Consider the following 19,894-nt stretch of genomic DNA (forward strand, 5'->3'; position numbering starts at 1 on the left):
CAGCAGGAAAATCGGAACAACGACAAGGACGCACAATAATCGGATGGTAGTAATTTGTTATGCTAATGTGATAGCTCGGTTATATAGTTTCGTGAAAGAATAGGTACCTTGGTGGGATTATCTCCATAGTTTGCCACTGCTATGCCGACAGCTTCTCGGTTGAGCCCAGATGCAATATATTTCGTCACCACGGGATCTGAACGCTGCATCTGTAAATCCATTTCAAAGTGATCGTGCACAGAATTTTCACTCACGCATATAGATACAGCCCGCGGAAATCCCAAGCACTATCAGTTTTACAGAGACCAACTTTCCAATCCAGTGGAGCTGAAAAATTACATAATGATTCTCACATTTTGTTCTTTATTGGTCCTTTCCGTTTCCTAAAATACCACTTCTCTTTGCTATAATCATCTTCTCCTTCAACTTCATACGAACAATTTTCAATGCTGACTCAGTTTGACCAGACTAACCTTTTGCAGGAACTTCAACAGTCATGAACACACCAGAGAATATGCAACAACTAGCATAGGTTTCTAGAACACGAAACCGAGATGCACAAAAAAAGACATTTCGGAGAAATTTCTGAAATCACGAGGGGGCGTTTACCGATGAAGAAGTTGATTCTAGAGATCTGGTCGGAAAATTGTCCGTCCCAAATTTGCTCCAGTCTTGGCTTTCTTTCTCCGCCTCCACAAGGACTTTCCTCTCCAGGCTGAAATCGAACTGGAAATTGCTCCGGGGAATATCTCCCACTCTAGGCAACATTTGAGGCTGCAAAACCCCCCAAAAAAAAAACTTACAACTCTTCAACACTGTCCTCTGTCCACAACAATGCCTTACAATTTCAACCTGGAAAGCTAAATTTTCTTTTTCCTCGACTTCACTCTATGGCTATGTCGGCGGTCGGCCAAAAGAATAGATCTTAGTATGTAAGTATGTGTCTAACAACGTAACAATTGCCAAAAAAAATCACTCAAAATGTTCTCCGATTTCTTAGTAGAAGGTTGAATTTAGCGTTAGAAACAGGAGCAGCCATTGGACATGAGCGTTCATATCTTAACCTAAAAAATGCCACAGCCAGAGAATGTAAATCTCACCGGTGGAGTAATCCGATACTCTGGCTTTATGGTAACCTTAATCCCCAATCCAGCTGCCAGAAAACAGGTCATCAAAACATCAAGCTATGCATCAGATACACATCACGCAAATCACTTCAATCCATCAGAAACCTTCAACTAAAGCCTAATCGAGATCAATTCCATAAATCGCTCTCATAAAAAAAAATCCATAAATCGCTCGAGAAAAAGAACCCAAACACCATATCATGACCGAGAAAAATGGGAGAAGAACGAGATTAAGGTCAGACATACAAGAGGAAGATGATGAAGGAGATGGGGCATGGTGATACGGAGAGTTTCGCGCCGGCGGGGGGAACAAGGAATTGGCGTGGCCTTGTTGAGCGATCTTCGGGTATCCGGCAGGTCCATACATCGGCGATGACGATGCCGCGGCGGGACCGTACATAGGATGACCGGAGGATCCGTACGGTGGACCAGATTTGTTCCTGAAATCGTAATCCATTGCTTTCGATCGTCGAAGAAGAAGATGAATAAGCAGAGAATCGGGGAGGAGGGGGGAGAGAGAGAGAAGACTTGAAAATGAAATCTGACTTTTGCGAATTTGTGATGACAAACGCGTGTGAGATTAGTTCTGTTTGGAATCGCGTATAAGTGTATCTTATCCCGGGTTCCGCTCGTCCCTTCTTTGTTTCCGTCGGAGCATACTTGTCTGTCGATTATGCATCATATATACTTCATAGCCTTGGCATGATGGCATCTTACCCTGTGCCTGTATTTGTCTCGGCCAAAACCAAAAGTTTACAAGCTACTGCCATCTTCACCAAAATGGTTGCTAGATGGGAAGTTAATCTTCCAATTTGTAGAGTACTAAAGATGTATATGAATATAGATATACTGGTAATTTCTTTATTTCGATTATATTTATACACATATATATGTATATGTATATTGATTCGTTGGATAGGTAAAACAAGACATTCTTCCGCATTTCTTGAAATTGAATGTATATTTGTGTCTGGAGGGTCCGGAAACCTCTAGACTGGGAAGCCAGACTGAGGATCTGTGTTTGGAACGGGGCGAGAGGAAGAATTGAACGTAATCCACTCGCAAAGCGGAGGCAAAACTCGAGACTAGGAAAACCCGAGGTTGCTCACTTGGGTGAGAGGCGAGTGAATTCGGCGGTTAAGAGAGGAATGAATGGGTAGGAGTTGTATTTTAATAAGTGTACCCAAGTCGAGTAGGAGGCCAGGATTGGGTGTATGAGCAGCGAGGTTTCCGGATAAGATGCCAACATGGCCGAGGTCGTAAAGATAAGGCTCGGAGAGTTAGCCAGCCGGTGTATAGGCCAAGAGGCTTCTTCTGGTTCAGCGGTTGACCCCACTAGCAAGTCTTGACAGGATCACCACCCTACTTACCACGAGAAACACTCTCTAATCTTTTCTTACAATGTATAAACTTTCTGTATGAGAAGATATCCTCAGAAATGGTTTCCAACAACTTTCAGTTCATTTTTTAGACCAGTGAAATATATATATATATATATATATATATTCATTTCAAGAAGAAAATACAAAACAGAATAAAGATGGAATCAAATTAATAAACACATACCGCCCTGATATTATGGACCCAACCAGAAAAAGGTTCCATTTCACCTTCATGACAGGGAGTCCACATGCTCCCTCCTTTCAAGCCTATGAAGAGGAAGGAAGTCACTTCTTTGAAATTCTGGTCTTAATACCCCCTGGAAGGAAAACAAAAGACAAGTAGATGATGCTCGATGAGTCGAGAAATCCCAACATAACTCTGTTGGATTCAAAAGAACTTTAGGCAGTTCACTCATTCAAACCTTCGACTTCTTCAAAGAAAACTTCCTTTACCAATGTTGCAGCTGCATTATATTCAAACCTAGGAAAGAGAAGAATGAATTGGGATTTAAAAAAACATTTTGCATATCAACAACAACAGTTCGCAATTAAAAGATTGGTCGGATTACTGCACGCATCTGGATCTTGTCGTGTCAGAAAGAATAACAAAGTCATATCAGAAATCTCTTAAATTCGTTTCTTTTCTCCCAGCCACTTCTAAGCAAATTACCTCACTGTATTCACTAGATTATCCCAATTGAATCCTACTGATTAAGCACCTAAGCTTCTAAAAATCATAACTAGGGAGTGACAAGAACAGTGATAAATATGTGTATGGCAACATGACTAGAGAGTGACAAGAACAAGGTCCAGTTACCTGTTAGAGACAGCCACTTCAAGCTCGTAGTCGGATGCATTCTTAGTGACATCAACCACGACCTTGACAATTTCGGTCTTGCGAGTACTGGCCATGAGTAAATCGTATTCTGTTGGGATAACGATGGCAAAGAAGTTGTCGCTTAATTTGCTCAAACAGAGCTTATCCACTGCCGCAAGGGCTATACGCCGTTTGAGAGCATCGGTCTCAGGATCAATAAGATAGAGAGCAAAGTCGGTGATGATAAAAATGCGCCGTTTCATCTTCCCCGAGCCAGTGAACTTCAAAACTTTATCAGCAAAAACAACTGTCTTGTCACCTGCATCAACAATTACACAATTAGGGATCAAGATCATGTGGCACTCGACCTTATTTCAAGGGAGAGGAACCTCAAGAAATGGTATGAGTATCCCTGACAAACCTTCTCAGTTAAAGCAGAATCTTTTCGGATATCCTTAGATTCAAAAGCAAGATGAAGCTCAACAGGAACTAATTATCCCGATACTGCTACAAATTCGTGTAAGATCAGATCACAGCCAAAACTAACCATGGATTCACATGAATTTTTGTGATGCAAGTCAACTAGAATCCCTTTGCTTCCTCCCAAATTTTCGACAAGATTAAGAAAATCCTAGAATGAGTTGCACTGCACCTTGAGATCAAATAAACATCCCTTTGCTTCCTCCCAATTAGCAAACATGAATCAAAACGATGGTATCCGATCTCAGAATTAGTGATGCCAACAGTTCCAAAACCATATCCAATCATGAAATATCGACAAAACTAGTACCCAATCGAAAGTGTAACCAGCTAGAAATGAATACAAACAAGATGAACAAAAAAAAATGAAGAATCCTCAATCAAAGAACCATAATCACACAGCCAAACCTTGTTTCTCCAGAATCTTCATCAAGCGAGGACGCGAAGGTACGTCGAGATAGTCACCACGGTACTCCCTACGGCGAGACGCTTTCCTTCTGACTTTACCTCCCATGAAAGGCTCCTGATCCTCTCCCTCCTCCTCTCCTCCGGCCCCTTCCTCCGCCGCATCGTCATCTCCGGTGTCGAAAACCGGCGGATCTGACTCCTCAAAATCTGTTCCCTTCCTGTACCGATCCATCTTCCACGGCGGCGACTCGGAATCGGTGGCTTCTTTCTTCACGAAGTTGATCAGACACGTGGCACCATTTGATTCGTTGTATAGGAATTGAATCTCCTCCGTTGGATTATAAGACTTTGAACATTGCTTGAACCTGCGCCACATAAAAAAAGGACGAGCGCGTGGTTTTTCATGCCATATGAACAACGCCAAGTTGAGCCACTTACAGAAATTAAATAAATAAATAAATAATGCGAATCCACCAATCAAAGAAGAAGAAATTCGTTTTCCACCATATCTACTGTGCTCGCAATTATACAGAATCTAAACTCCTTTTCTTCGTCCATTTCTGCAATTCTCGTCGTCTCACTCCTTCGAAAACAAGCGCGGAAGGAGACGAGAAAATCACCCAAATAACCCACTTGGTTCGCATATATTTCAATGTACACCACCAAAAAAAAAAAAAATTTCAATTTTAATCCACTTCTCGGTTGGAAAAATCCGAAATACCCTTTTCTTTTTATTTTTTGCGACCTTATTACGACTAATTTATAACTGATCTACAACTAAAAATAAGACAGATGATTTTTTTGCCACCTTTTTTAGAATCAATTGTAACTATATTTAGACTTAATTACGAAGTCGTAATAACGAAGTTGTTTTCGAACGGATAAATATCGTAATTCATTAAGGATAATTTCGTCTTTTCGTAGGAAAAAAAATGTGTTATGTTTTCGGTGGTGTATAGGTGAAATAGATGCGACCATTTGGGTAAAAAATCCGAAGGAGACCGCGAACTCAAAAGAGCTCTTTTCTGGAAATCTTTGTTTGTTTTCGTCGGAATATATGTTCGTTTCTGGATTTTTCTTATCTGGGTATTGATTAATCCTTGGATTGTGTTTGTCGTAGATTTTCGGATATGGCGTCGAAGCGGATCTTAAAGGAATTGAAGGATTTGCAGAAGGATCCTCCTACTTCATGCAGTGCAGGTACCGCCAAGTCTTGTTTCTTCCTTGATGTTTTGATGGAAACCATAATTTGCTTCGATGGGTACATCTGCTCGATCGTCGTCTTGCTCGGAATTGAATGTATGTGTAGTAACGTTTGGGTATTGATCTCTAACTAGCTTAGATGGAATTATCTGCCCGTGGTTAACATAATTTCCCCTTCCCGGGTTTCCAGTTCAATCGAATTCTGGATATCAAATTTGTGTGGTTCCAGCTGCAAATGGGAGTGTCATCCTTGATTTCAATTGCTTGTTTCTGGTTACTTTGTGGGCTGTTTCATTTCTGATGTTCTGGGATGGATCGTAGAAATCTAGTTCTGACCTTGAATCTCTTGAATGTCTCAACTGTTTCTTCCATCTGATCTTGAATGCCTTCTTGATTTGGAATTGCTTGAAAACGTCGCAGGGCCTGTGGCCGAAGACATGTTTCTTTGGCAGGCGACGATCATGGGTCCTACGGATAGCCCTTACGCAGGAGGCGTTTTCCTAGTTACGATCCATTTTCCTCCGGATTACCCTTTTAAACCTCCTAAGGTAATCCAATATCGCTGTTAACGACGAATTGTGAGACTTTGAAGTTTATCATCTCCCATGCTTCTCTTCTGCTAACCTCGGCCATTGAGCTTGTATATTCGATGTACACTATGGCATAATTTCGACATCTCCTATGAACAAATCTAGGTGGCCTTCAGGACAAAGGTGTTCCATCCGAACATTAACAGCAATGGAAGCATCTGTCTTGACATCTTGAAGGAGCAGTGGAGTCCTGCTCTTACGATTTCCAAGGTTCAATTTTTCTCGTTTTTTGTTTACTTGAGGTGTATGCCATTACTAGGCCTATATGCTCTCTAGATAAACACTTAACATAAGTAATAGTCCTACACATGATATGCCAAGACGCATGTTCATGTTCACGCCCTCGGTTAGGAATAAAGTTCGTTTCTTTCAATCCAAAACCCATTACACGATCAGCAAACCGCATTAGCGACCTGCCATATACACAACTAATCTGATTCTATCTTTCCTGTTAACAAGCTTAACCTATTTTTTGACAGGCATTCGATCCGATTTTCATGTACCCCACATCACACAACTTGATCTCAAATGCAAAGAAAATCACATCGCTTGTTTGCAATTGAATACTTTCCCCTCCTGTTATCACTGTCCTCAAACCCACAGTTACTATGCTTTTATTCTTGTTGCCATCTAAAAGTGATGTTGTTAAGATGATAAACTGTCTTTAATGATTAAGTTTTGGCATTTTGGATGAACACTTCTAAGGAGCTTGTCTGAATTTGGAACAGGTGCTGCTATCGATCTGTTCTTTGTTAACGGATCCGAACCCCGATGACCCGTTGGTGCCCGAGATAGCTCACATGTACAAGACAGACCGGAGCAAGTACGAGTCCACGGCTCGGAGCTGGACCCAGAAGTATGCAATGGGGTGACAAAGCTTTAGAAGGGGAAACCCCCTTATCTAACTCAGATTTCATATCTATATGTATGAAAAAGGGACCGTAAGAAATGGTCTCAGAAAGGTGTAGATGATCTTTAACTAGAAACTGAAATGTGAATGTATCTTCTGTGATTGATTTGTATTGTATGGGCGACCAAACTGCCCCAAGAAAATTTCGGTTTTATGGGCCGAGATGGACTCTTAGGCCCATTAGTGTTGGATAGTTTTTTAATCAAAATCTAAATTAATTCTAAAATGTTTTTTTTTTAATGTCCGTAAACTTCTCTTTTCTTATTTACTTAGGGATTAAAAAACAATAGGGGAAACTAATTCGGAAGAAACTGGTGCTCGGGTGGGCTTTGATGGGCCCATGCTCCATTAATTGCTAATAACCAAACGGGTTTGGTAAATATTTGGATTTAACTGGAAATTATTTTATCGTATTAAAAAATAATTTTATAAAAATAATAAATTGAATAAAAAATAAATGCATTGTCAAAATAAATGTTTTTTTAAATGAAAATCGAATTCAAAACCAACAGAATCAAAATGAACATAATTTATATTAAAAACGCATGCATATAATATTTTCAAAACTGATAATCCAAATTAAAAAAAACTTTTTGTGGCCAAAAAGTTATTAAATTTCAATCCACAAAATGTTCAACATTGTCTCATGCTTTATCACTAGGGATCGGTCCGACCCGATCCGGCCCGGATCCATACTTGGCCCGAGAATTTTGGGTTCAGGTTCGAACCGGCCCGAATTTTTTCGGGTTTATAAAACTAGGTCCAAACCTAATTTTATAGGGTTCGAGTTCGGATTCGGGCCGACCCTATTTAAAAAAACTGCAAATTTAAATAGACACTAAATATCATAAAAATAAACTAAATATATTCATTAATAACTAAAAATAAAACAAGATATAAAAATATATACCATGAAAGTAAACTAAATATCTTTAAAAACAACTAGACAAAATGGTCAAATCCTGAACTTTTTATATAAATCACCCAATTGTTAATACGTCTTCCATCCCAATCGTAGAGTGATCGCTTGTAGACTCTGACACGGTAGAAAAAGGAGACAGTGAAGCAGCTAGAAATCCATCCGTCGATTCCACGGTACCAAGGCCTGATTCTATACACCAATTACAAAAGTCAGAATATTAAACATAAACATCTACATTACCAAATCATAATCTTGACAATGTTATGAACATATATACTTACCAAATTCTTTAAAACTAAATATCCAAGAACGGGCACATAATAAAGCTTGGACGTTCTTAGGCAAAAGACGGTTTCTATACTTGTTCAACACGCGAGAACCAGCACTAAAAGATGACTCAGAAACAATGGTAGTAATAGGAATACTAAGTATATATGATATCATAAAAGTCAATTCTACGCCATATCTTCCGGTATTAACCTTCCAATATTGTAAAATGTCCATATCACTATGGATTTTGATGTTCATTTTACGATCAAACAAATACTTATCCAAAGCTGATCCCGATCCATCGTTAGAAGAATTACCATCATCACATCCATATAAATCCTATATAATACCCAATATTGAACAATGTTATAATCAAAAGAAATCATTGGGAAGACTAATAAAACGAAGAAAAAAATAGAACTTACCACGTAAAGAGTCGACTTTTTAACCTTTTCCTTTGAACCGGTCACATTTGGAGGAGTTGAGCTTTTTGAAGTTGACACCGCAAAATTAGTCTTGTATTCTTCAAAGAGTAAATACATCTTATTCTTCACTTTGTCCACCTTAAATTCACTCGTGTTTTTACCGATTTGGTCATAACAATACTTCAACCCCTTCAACTTCATCTTCGGATCCAGCACGGCTCCCATGGCAAGAACGATACTATATTCATCCCAATATTTATCAAATTTCAATTGCATCTTTTCAGCCATACTCTTAAGAATATCATCTTCGCTCCGCGCATATTCCCTCAAAAGTAGTTCGATTTTCCATACTTTCATGAAGTATAAGTTGGAAGTCGGATAATATGTGATTTCATCAAAGGGCTTCAAGAAGTCGCATATTTTTTCGGCTCTTGACCACTCTTCATTAGACGGACAACACTTGTAATTCTATCCATTATCTCAAGAGAAGAGAAAGCCTTTCGAAACTTGAGAGCATTATCAAGCATCTCATAAGTAGAGTTCCAACATGTCGACACATCCACAGACAATGAGGATCTGATATCACTACCGAGTTGGTCCACACAACATCTAAACTCTTTCATCCTCGATTCAGAACCTCTAACATATTTCACACTTTCTCTTATCTTCTCCAAAGCATCACAAATTATTTTCAAACTGTCTTGCACAATGAGGTTCAAGATATGCGCACAACATCTCACATGAAAGAACTCACCATTACACAATAATCCGTTTTGCCTATCAAGTTGATACTTCAACATATCTTGCATACAATCGTTGCTTGAAGCATTACCCAGAGTGAGAGAAAATATCTTTCTCTCTAAGCCCCATTCTCTCAAACAATCAAGTATTTTCCTGCATATTTTCGTTCCCGTATGTGGGGGAGTCATAGAGCAAAATGATTTCCTGATCAACTTTTTCGTCATCCATTATTCACAGTCTGACTACAAAAAAAACAATATGAGAAGAAATATACAATCAGATTTAGATAGATAAAAATACACGGCGATACCAGATTCATTTCAACGAATGCAAACACAGAGACTGAAAATAATAAACTCATAGTCTGAGATTGGATCAGTCGACAAACATAAACCCACAATCAGATTTAAACGAATGAACACACACAATCAACTAACATAAACCCACAATCACATAAAGACACAAATAAACAAAATTGTGCAAACACAGACAATAGAAACACATACATAATAATAGAAGACGAATAGAGAAAATGATGAAGAACAATAAGCGAGAGTGAGAACTGGCCATCGTCGACAAAGAGAACATCGATCATTGTCAATCGAAAAATAAAGGCGACAGAGAGATGAGGCGACCCAGACAAGACAAACCCAGATGGGAAACATCAACGTAAGGTGAAGAAGAAGAAAAAAAGAAGAAGAGGAGGATGGAAACTTACCGAGAGAGATGGATGCGCCGAGATCGAGAGAGGGAGAGGGAGACACATACAACAATCGAGCATGATGAGGTGATGACAGAAGAAGAAGAAGATGAAGAAAGAGGAAGAGTGTGATAGCCCAAGATACCATAGGAGGGCGGGGAGTGATCGCTGATGCAAGAGGCATGGACAATGGGCAGCTCCTGACTAGCTTCTGGGTAGGGGGTACAGGGATGAATCGGACGCATCGGAATGAGAGGGATCTGAGGACTGTGTAGGTATGGGACTATACAGTCTAAGATAACTTAAAGGAATTAATTGAGCTACTCATAACAATAAGATGTATCTGTCTTTTCGGTTGTCCATCTCAAGAGAACTCCAAAGTTAAGCGTGTTGGCCTTGGAGTAGTCTTAGGATGGGTAACCTCCTGGGAAGTGCTTTCCGGGATGTATGCGAGTAAAGAGAAAACACGCTAAGAGGTCCCGTGTTGGTGTGTGTGTTGGAAATTCCTGGGATCTCTACAACAAATCTAATTCCTAAGAGATCGATTCTAAGGTTTGCGCAACGGATGTAAAGCAAAAATTTCTATAAACCCTAGAAAACGTAAGAACACTTACCTCAATCGATCTGGGGCATGTTTCGATTATCACGTTCGTCCGATCACGGAAGGGATGAAGATTACCTCACCCTCTACACGTATCCACACCTCGGGATGGATTCCAACGATTGGAACTTGTCTGCTAGGACCCGAATCTACTATTCGGTATTGTGCTACGAGAAAACGGGATTTTAGATCACTCCTTAGACCCTTAAGTCTCACCAAAAAGTCTATAGAAATTCTCTTTTTCGTCTCATCTTTATTAGGGTTCTTAATCTCCTTCTTATAAAGTGATTAACCCTAATTTTGAGTTTATTTTTGAAAAATCTGAAATCCGGAACAGATGGTCTGGCTACGTGGACCGTTCGTTCCAGACATTTAGTCCGTCATGTAAAACCTGACATCCGGAACGGACGGCCTGGCTACGTGGACCGTCCGTTCCAGACATTTCGGTCCGATAGAGTACCATACTCTGGACCGTCGGGGCTGGGCATTATAGACCGGATGATCCAGCTACGTGGACCGTCCGGTCTGGACCTTGTGTCCAGGCTTCTCGTCGTTTTCTCGTGCATTTGTCCTTCCCTGCGTGTGTGACCCTGTAAGCTCATTCGAGATAGCAATATAACTCGAAATCTCCATCTCAGGCATACAAGTCATAGGCGGTCTCTAGCAAGATACTATGACTACCTAGCTCGAATAGAGTTTGTTCGTGATCTTATGAACGTTAGTGATGATTTCGGTTGATGATCATTTTGTATCATGATATCATATGTCGAACATAAGGCATGGAAAAGTCAACTTATCTGATTCGACTAGTTTCTCGTTCACAGAGTTCTACTGTATGAAATAGACGATGCTCGTCTATAGTGTGGCCTAGGGGTGGCCATTTCGGTTATTAACCGAATAACCGAACCGAACCGAACCGAATAAGATATAACCGTACCCAAACCGAATCCGACATCAAAACGGAACGGTTATGATTTCCTTAAACCCGAAAAACCGAAACCGAAACCGAACCGAACCGAATAAAAATTAACCAAAAAAACCGAGAGAATAACTGACAATTTCTTTGGAAAATTGAACTTTTTACCAAAACCGAACCGAACCCGAACCGAACCGAACCGGAATTTATATAAAAACCGAATGGTTATAGTTTTTCTATAACCGAAATAACCGAACCCGAATATAACCAAACCGAACCCGAACCGAAACCCGAATTGGCCACCCCTGTGGCCACACATTTCTACAGTCTCGCTCACACGAGGGGTCCAGCGATATCTCTCTCTTTTACGATAGGTACAAATCTCATCTTGACTGTCTACAATCCAGCACATGATTCGAGTCGTATTTGATACACACCTTTATAGTCTTCCTGTTACGCAGGACGTTTCACGTATTCAAAGTATGCAACTACTCATGTTGTATTCCGTAAACATCTCAGGTCATATGATCCAATCATGGAATCGTCACATAAGATTCAAGTCATGACGCTAGTCCATGTGACAATCTCATGCGGATCATTCCAGTATTTCGTTCTCCAATGAATACTTATGATTGTGATCGTATCCAATACCCATGATCATATTTATGATCATCTATCACACATCATACTAGTCTTAGTACATCATTGTTCCCACAATGATATATGACTAGAGAGTTCGGTATTGTTCATAACAATACATGGATTTCATAACATATTAAAGTATGCATAATACGTAATAAATCAAACACTCATCCATATAACCATAGTAAGTGTCAATACATCAAATGTATCAAAATAAAGCTCATATAACAGTACATTATAGAGAACTAAACCAACAGTGTGGGGATAGCTCTATTATTTCGTAGCGGCTTCGGGTCGTTACAAATGGTATCAGAGCCGGTTCTCTCCCAGTATGGTGTGGTTCGAGGACGAACCATGCGGAAGCTGGTGGGTCTGTGACAGCCCAGGATACCGTAGGAGGGCGGTGAGTGATCGCTAGTGCGAGAGGCATGGACAATGGACGACTCTTGACGAGCTTCTGGATAGGGGGTACAGGGATGAATCGGACGCACCGGAATGAGAGGGATCCGAGGGCTGTGTAGGTATGGAACTATACAGTCTAAGATAACTTAAAGGAATTAATTGAGTTACTCATAGCAATAAGATCCATCTACCTTTTCGGTTGTCCATCTCGAGAGAACTCCAAAGTTAAGCATGTTGGCCTTGGAGTAATCTTAGGATGGGTGACCTCCTGGGAAGTACTTTCTGGGGTGTGTGCGAGTGAGGACAATACACGCTAAGAGGTCACGTGTTGGTGTGTGGGGATAGCTCTATCATTCTGTAGTGGCCTCGGGTCGTTACAAAGAGAGTTACTAGAGAAAGACAAGGATCGAGTTCGAGAGACAGATATGAGAGATTGGAGAGATGGACATCGTGGAAATGGAGTGGAGAAGAGGAGAGAGACAACGGTGGTTAGAGGAATTAAGATTTTTTTAAATTTTATTTATTTGTTTCATAAAAAAAATTAAAAACAAAAATGGGCTTTTCAAGCCCGACCCTAAACCCGATGGGCTTAGCCTGGTTAAGCCCGAATCCAGTTTTCAACCCAGTCCGAAAGTCTGAATTTTTTTGGGCCAATAATTTTAAACCCAAACTCGATTTTTTCAGACGGTTTTGAATTGGGTTTTGGGTTTCGAGCCCAAATTGACACCCCTGTTTCTCACTTTAAATAACGATTACGAGGTATCACATATATGAACTCCACAAAATCAATAATACAAAAATAATTCATTTTCAACCACAAAAATTTCTTCTACCGTTTCTCTAACAATTAAAACTAAAAAAAATAGACAAGTTGAAAGAAAAAAAAAAACAAATTGGAGTACCCAAAGTTGTCCAAAAAATCACGCAGAAAACAAAATCAGACATTACAAAAATAACGATTTCATGTAATATTCTTCATCAAATTTGTCGGCTGCATTAACTACTCATCTCCATTTTCTAAAATTTAAAAATAATTAAAACAATAAATTGAGATATTAATCATTTTGGACTTTTATCTTCTATCCAAAAATGATATAAATATTGGTTTGGGCTTACCGAGGCATCGGGTCGATTCCAATGTTTGTTTTTTGTTTCCACGACTCGGGCACTACACATATAATAAAACAATTAAATTGAATTATTAGGAACTATATATGTTATTCCTTATAATTAACATTCGAATTTTATAACAACACGACTGATATTGTCATTTTGGACCACTAGCCCACATGGAATTATCAGCATTGCACTTAATAGTTTGTCTTTTACTTAATTACGTTTTGAACCATTAATTTCCATAACTTTTGATTTTCAAATTATGAAAAAATATTGGGAAAAAACACGTTATTGGAAATAATCTAATTAGTTCAGCCAATGAATTTATTATTAATAGCCTTGTTTAATTTATTATCAATGAAACGACATCATACATTTCAAAGGTTTGTATTTTATCAAATACAAAATAATATAATTCCTTAATAATTTCATTGATCGAATTGTTTTTTTACATATCATATATTATACATCTTGGCTTAGACGTAACGGTAAATATATTTTATTATACAAATTCATCAGTAATTAATGATTTGTCAAACTAACAAAAAATTCAAATTAATCATCACTATTATCTCAAAAAGATATTAATGATTTATTTATCAAATAAGGAAACTATTTTTTTAATTAAAAATATCAGCTTTCAAGCAAAAACGTATGAAGTACACAGAACATGACCACTTTGGAACATGAACCCCTTCATTCAAAAACGTTCCATAAGAATCTGACAAAAAAATATTTCGAAGTACCGAATTTTCTAATTACTATTATATGAAATCATATAAAAAAATATACAATAATTGAAATAACACGTGTCACTGATTGGACTTGTGAAAAATCTATGTTCCAAAGTCTCCATAACTTAGGAAATTAGAATAATATTTTCTTTTGGGACATGGAGATCGTGCCCACGACAACGAGAGAGCATGTATATATTTCCAATAACTTAATTTGTAAAAATTAACTATAAGTTAATTAAGATTAAGTGAAACAGAGAATCGTAAGCTGGTGGCCTCCACTAATTAATGTCATTAATGTGGATTAATTAATGTTATTTATTTATATTCATTAATTAAGATCCTGAGAGTTTCGAAACAAAATCCGCTTAGTTTGTTTCTTCTCTTTTTGTTTTATAAAGGGAGAAATCCCATAAAAATCGTACTTTTACAGTTTTATTCTACGATTCAATATTTATTTCTAAAATTAAATGGATTACAAAATATTTTAACATTCCATTATGGAAAAACATTTAAAATATCGATAAGTAAAAAATACAAATGAAACCGATCGTTTTAGTTGATTAAAAATTGAATCATAGAATTATTTTCTACATTATGAAGTATAATGGAGTTTATTATGTGGCTTCATTACTTATGGCAAACATACGAAGGTGCTTTTCCACCAATTCTTCCATTATTATGGCCTTTTCAATATAATAATTAAATATTTAAAAAAAATCCAATCTTTGTACATTTTTTTTAGTTTGATACCATAATTATTAAAATTCTCGTTTCACTACTCATATGTCTAATATTTCGTTTTTAATATCTCTATTTTCTAAACTAATCACAACAACATAATTTTTATTTACTTTTTTAATGACTAAAGTGATATATTGTTCATTTTATGAATTTTAAATATTAAATACGAATGATATTATTTCAAATACTAAATATAAAAACTACACAAATATCACTGACAGTGAATAGCCTGCGCTCAAAATCACATTATTTTAAGTGTAAATTTTGAGTTATAACATATAGAATATCTACTGTGGAGCCAAAACTGACACCTACTAAATTTTTAACACAAAGATGCTTGTATATCATTTTTAACCCTATAATTATGTGTATATATATATATATTGTATGAAAGTCTATCATTATTTAAGAGACGTATTACATTCAATTTAACCAAAAAAAATACAAGTAATGCAATCAATACACTACCAAAAATTTGAGAATGCTTATACACATTAAAACTCGCTTCAAATTTTAATTAAATCAACATACAAAACCACACACATTATCACGTCAGTGCATATATATATATATATATATATATAAGAGAGAGAGAGGGAGGGAGAGGCCAACATCTCTTGCTTGTAGTCCAAGACTGTCCTTGGGAGTGACTTCAGTGATATTTTACAATATATATATATATATATTGTCACGAAGTCGCGTCAGACAGAAGATACAAAGATGTATGCATATACATACGTGCTTACATATACATATATATGATTAAAATTAATACATATGTAGCTGTTACTTTCTCTAGTCTTTTTATTTTCTCATTAAAATTCGAGCTTATTAAGTTTTGTTAATGTTTTTTTAATAAAATTGTCTTTCCTTCGATACCATTACCAACGTACGAGTGTGATAATTAATCAATTCGTATGTTTGTAATATTATATTTCCACATAATTAAGTAAATAGTGGATAAAGCTTCAGCTTTGCCCTTTGAGACGTACGTGGCCCTTCTTTTTATACTTGTTTTTTTTTTTTATCTTTTAATCTTCTCATCTACTTATTCGAATTCTAAGTTCATATATATATAATTATATATATATATAACAAGGAAACAATATGATATTAATATTGGGGAAACCTCTAGATAAATTGGCAAGGAGCATGGTCAACATACCGAGAGGTTGGGGGTTCGACTCCTTGTTCGCTCACCTATCATCTGTCAGTTACGGCTGATTTACCTCTCACGCGTGTGTTGCAGGCTCGTGCGTCCTGCCATGTGGTGTATCTAAGAAGATGTTTGGAGAATCCTTAGACTTTTGCAATTCATAATTCATGGTCCTGCCATGTGGTGTATTTAATCTCATTTAATTAGACTTGTGTCGACCGATAATTAAATAGAATCTTAAATTAATTAAATCCTTTTGTATTCCAATTTAAAACGGAAATTAGCAACAATTAGGGATTATTTTCTATTATTCTAATTAAAGAAATGAATTACCATTTGGTTATTAAAAATAGTAACTAGATTTTTTTACCTGATGAAATTTGGTTTCTAAAGAATATATCTTAAAGTTTTAAGATTTTTTGGTCAGCATATTTTAAAATATTTCGGGTAATTCATTTTATATATTAGATTTCACTCGCATGACGTCATGCTGAATGCAATCCATAATATATACAAAGCGTTAAAAAAATCACATATTATTTTATTTCTTCGAAAAAAAAAAATCATTGATAGATAGCTTTCATTTTCAAATCACGTTTTATAGACAAGAAACTTTAGCATGTGCTGAATAATTAGCGGTATAACAAAAAACAAGTACTCCCTCCGTTTTAAGTTGTAAGACGTTTTAGCATTAGACACACATAAAAAAATATTTTGTCTAAAATACTCTTATTAATTAGTCTTATTAATGATAGAATATATTATCATTATCTTTTCCAATAAATCAACAATTTAATTTGTAAACTTGAAAAATGAACATTATTTGGTGTTTTCAAATTTTTTTCGTAAAAATTTAAATTTGGAGCCAATTCTACAAGATTAAATTATTTAAATTTTTTGAATTTGAACCAAAACAACAAAACCACAAACATCAAATGTCTATATATTGGATTATAACACTCTCAAACAAACAAACTTTTTTCATGTCTTCTTATAATATTGATTTAAATTTTCCACTTGTAAGCGGAGAGAGAGTTTTTATTTGACTTAAACAAAACTCCAACAAATTCTGAAAATTTTGATGGCGTTTATGAAGAAAGAGAAGATATTTCTTCTACAAATTTTACAATTTTTGAAGAGCGATGAGTTTGATGAATTACAAAATTATTTGAAGTTTAGTTTTTTAGTGTAATCCATACAGATTTAAATAAGATTAAAATAAATTAAACGTATTTAATTGATGAATAATTATTAGAGTATTAAAATAGAAAATTGTGTAAAATTATTATACATGTAGAATACGTATTTGACTACTATTAATAATGGGCAAATTTAGAAGAAATATTGAAAATTACATTGGAAGTAGGAAAATGTCATTTATTTTAAAACAAAAAATACTCTTGAACTACTTATAAATTTAAACGGAGGGAGTATTGATTTTAATTTTGGTTTATCTCAAATAAGACACCATGTTAATTAACTGTGTTTAATCCAAATTTGACTAGTTCAACCGGTAAAGAAATGATCAAAGCTCATTCCTAACCCGGGTTTGACTCTTCAGTTGGAGAGAAACATTCACATGGACTTCTCCAAATTTTTGGGAGATATAGTCGGACAAAAAACGCGGTGAATTTCTAGATTATCAAAAACAAATTGTGCTTAGGTTTAAACTCCTTTAATTTTAGTGTTTTTCTAAACATTAGTATATTAACCGGTTCCAATATTTTTTGCGCCAAAATATGCGTTTTACTACAGTGAAAATAATCTAATTAACACAGTGAAATTAAATGATTATTTGTTTAGTGGAATCATTTATCAAAGTATAACGTGTACATAGGCATTACTTATTAGATTCATGCGCGTATACATGGAGGGGTAACGTTACATTTTCTGTTCTTTGTGTCCACAAGTACATTTCGAAAATAAGAGGGAATATTACTCAAATAATCCACTTGGGTCGCAGCAATTTCAGTGTACACCACCGAAAAAAAAAATAAAATTTGCGACCTTATTACGACTAATATATAACTAATATACAACTTATTACGACTAATAAACTACTCTTATTTTAGTTATATATTAGTTATATATTAGTCGTAATAAAGTCGCAAATTTTCGATGCTTTTATTAATTTTTTTTAGTTAGTTCAAATTAATATTCTATAGTTTTTGAGGGTAAATCACCGTATAAATACCTAATTTTTTAATTAAAATTTTAATAAATATCTAAACTATGAAATTCTATATAAATATTTGAACTTTTTAAAAAATTTATATAAATATCTAAATTTTTAAAAAATTTCCAAATAAACTCAAGTTTTAAATATTTTTTAAATAAAAATAGTCAACGTAATTAATTAATTTTGGTTTTATTTAGAATTTTTTTTAGAATTGTGAATATTCTTATAGGATTTTTAAAAAATTGAGATACTTATATAAAAATTTTATAATTCACATATTTTTATTTATTCAACCAACTTTTTGTAAAACTTTAGCTATTTATATACGATTTTTTATAACTTAATAATATATAGTTATTGTATAGGTATACGTTATTGTCCACGTATTGATTTATACATTTCCATAATATGTGCATAATATGTATGTATGTATGTATATATGTATGTATGTATGTATGTATGTATGTATGAGAGAGAGAGAGAGAGGGGAATCGTATAAGATTTGGAGTTGACGAGCAATGAATTATATTCCCGGCCTTAACTAGTTTTAACAAAGCACCAAGTGATTAAATCTACACAAAATCTTTATTTTATTTTAGTTTTCTTGAAAATATCTTCCATATCTTAACGTTCATATTTCTTTAAACTTTTAAGTATCGTCAATTTTTTTTTTAAAGACGTTATAATTTTCCAAAACTGGGAATCTATATGAATTGCAGTTATATAACTATGTAAAATATTCGTTTTCTAAAAATTTAGTGTATTTTTTTCCATTTTTTCCTCTGTTTTCGTGTACGTATTTTCCAAATAAGCGTCTTTTTTTAAAAAAAAATTAAAGAGATCGGATATGGAGAAAACAAAATGTAGTCCAAGATAAAAAGAAAAAAAGATTCATTAAAACATATTTTTAATAATCATTATTTGTATCCTTCAAATCAGAAAACCAGTGTCTGAAAAACGATGAGGGCTTTATCTTTTCTGCGTCTTATGCGTATCGAGAGAAGACAAGCAAGATTCAGTTTGTCCAAATTTCATTGTATTTTTCCTAATTGTCGTATTTACTTACATATATATGATATTGGGTATTGAATAATATGCACACATATATAAGATATATATATATGCATGTTTGTGTATGTAGAGATGGTCACTTGGCTCAATGGAGGACAGAGCCCAAGAACACTGCACTAAAACCTTGGGGTTTGTCTTTGCCAATCCAAAGGATTCTCTCTCTCTCTCTCTCTCTCTCTCTCTCTCTCTCTCTCTCTCTCTCTCTCTCTCTACATTGGATCTTCAATTCTCGTCTTCCCCATGCAACCTCACGCGCCACTCACGCGCTCTTTTATTTTTAATTTTATAATTGACCAAATTAATAGTATAACTAGTTTTCTCGTATCGAAATAATCCGTACATGGAAAGATATTTTTAT

General features: G+C 35.7%; 3 protein-coding genes across 5 annotated transcripts in view; 1 reads left to right on the forward strand and 2 right to left on the reverse strand.

Annotated features, from left to right (window-relative positions):
* Positions 1-1,751, reverse strand: part of LOC104800282 — a 2,559-nt gene extending 808 nt beyond the window's left edge. Inside the window, exons 1-4 of one of the 2 annotated variants that reach the window (XM_010523071.2) lie at positions 1,374-1,751; positions 1,101-1,153; positions 610-774; positions 108-203 (exon numbers count right to left, since the gene is read on the reverse strand). In XM_010523071.2, coding sequence (XP_010521373.1) covers positions 108-203; positions 610-774; positions 1,101-1,153; positions 1,374-1,584 — 525 coding nt within the window. In that variant the 5' untranslated portion in view covers positions 1,585-1,751. Of the gene's footprint in view, positions 1-107; positions 210-609; positions 775-1,100; positions 1,154-1,373 lie in introns of both variants that reach the window. The other variant, XM_010523070.2, reaches the window with a different exon arrangement.
* Positions 1,752-2,504: 753 nt separating this feature from the next.
* Positions 2,505-4,716, reverse strand: LOC104800283 (myosin IB heavy chain). Its single transcript, XM_010523072.1, has 5 exons — positions 4,689-4,716; positions 4,215-4,579; positions 3,327-3,645; positions 2,932-2,990; positions 2,505-2,826 (listed from the first exon to the last, which is right to left on the reverse strand). The coding sequence occupies exons 2-5, from the start codon at positions 4,444-4,446 to the stop codon at positions 2,795-2,797; spliced, it is 642 nt and encodes a 213-aa protein (XP_010521374.1). The 5' UTR covers positions 4,447-4,579; positions 4,689-4,716; the 3' UTR covers positions 2,505-2,794.
* Positions 4,717-5,155: 439 nt separating this feature from the next.
* Positions 5,156-7,079, forward strand: LOC104800284 (ubiquitin-conjugating enzyme E2-17 kDa-like). 2 transcript variants are annotated; one of them, XM_010523074.1, is made up of 5 exons: positions 5,156-5,196; positions 5,335-5,414; positions 5,838-5,965; positions 6,113-6,217; positions 6,736-7,079. In XM_010523074.1, the coding sequence occupies exons 1-5, from the start codon at positions 5,183-5,185 to the stop codon at positions 6,877-6,879; spliced, it is 471 nt and encodes a 156-aa protein (XP_010521376.1). In that variant the 5' UTR covers positions 5,156-5,182; the 3' UTR covers positions 6,880-7,079. The 2 variants fall into 2 exon arrangements, with proteins under 2 accessions (XP_010521376.1, XP_010521377.1); XM_010523075.1 differs by having other exon boundaries at positions 5,179-5,251.
* The last annotated feature ends 12,815 nt before the right edge of the window (positions 7,080-19,894 follow it).

Source organism: Tarenaya hassleriana, unplaced genomic scaffold, assembly GCF_000463585.1.
Source record: "Tarenaya hassleriana unplaced genomic scaffold, ASM46358v1 Cleome66, whole genome shotgun sequence".
NCBI lineage: Eukaryota > Viridiplantae > Streptophyta > Magnoliopsida > Brassicales > Cleomaceae > Tarenaya > Tarenaya hassleriana.

Excerpts from the sequence above, each read along its gene's own strand:
- LOC104800283 (XM_010523072.1), bottom strand. The coding sequence starts at position 4,446 with ATGGATCGGTACAGGAAGGGAACAGATTTTGAGGAGTCAGATCCGCCG. Across the intron at positions 3,646-4,214 it reads GAAGATTCTGGAGAAACAAG|GTGACAAGACAGTTGTTTTT; the intron begins GTTTGGCTGTGT and ends TTGTTGATGCAG. Across the intron at positions 2,827-2,931 it reads TTTCTTTGAAGAAGTCGAAG|GGGGTATTAAGACCAGAATT; the intron begins GTTTGAATGAGT and ends TTTTCCTTCCAG.
- LOC104800284 (XM_010523074.1), top strand. Across the intron at positions 5,415-5,837 it reads TCCTACTTCATGCAGTGCAG|GGCCTGTGGCCGAAGACATG; the intron begins GTACCGCCAAGT and ends AAAACGTCGCAG. Across the intron at positions 6,218-6,735 it reads CTGCTCTTACGATTTCCAAG|GTGCTGCTATCGATCTGTTC; the intron begins GTTCAATTTTTC and ends AATTTGGAACAG.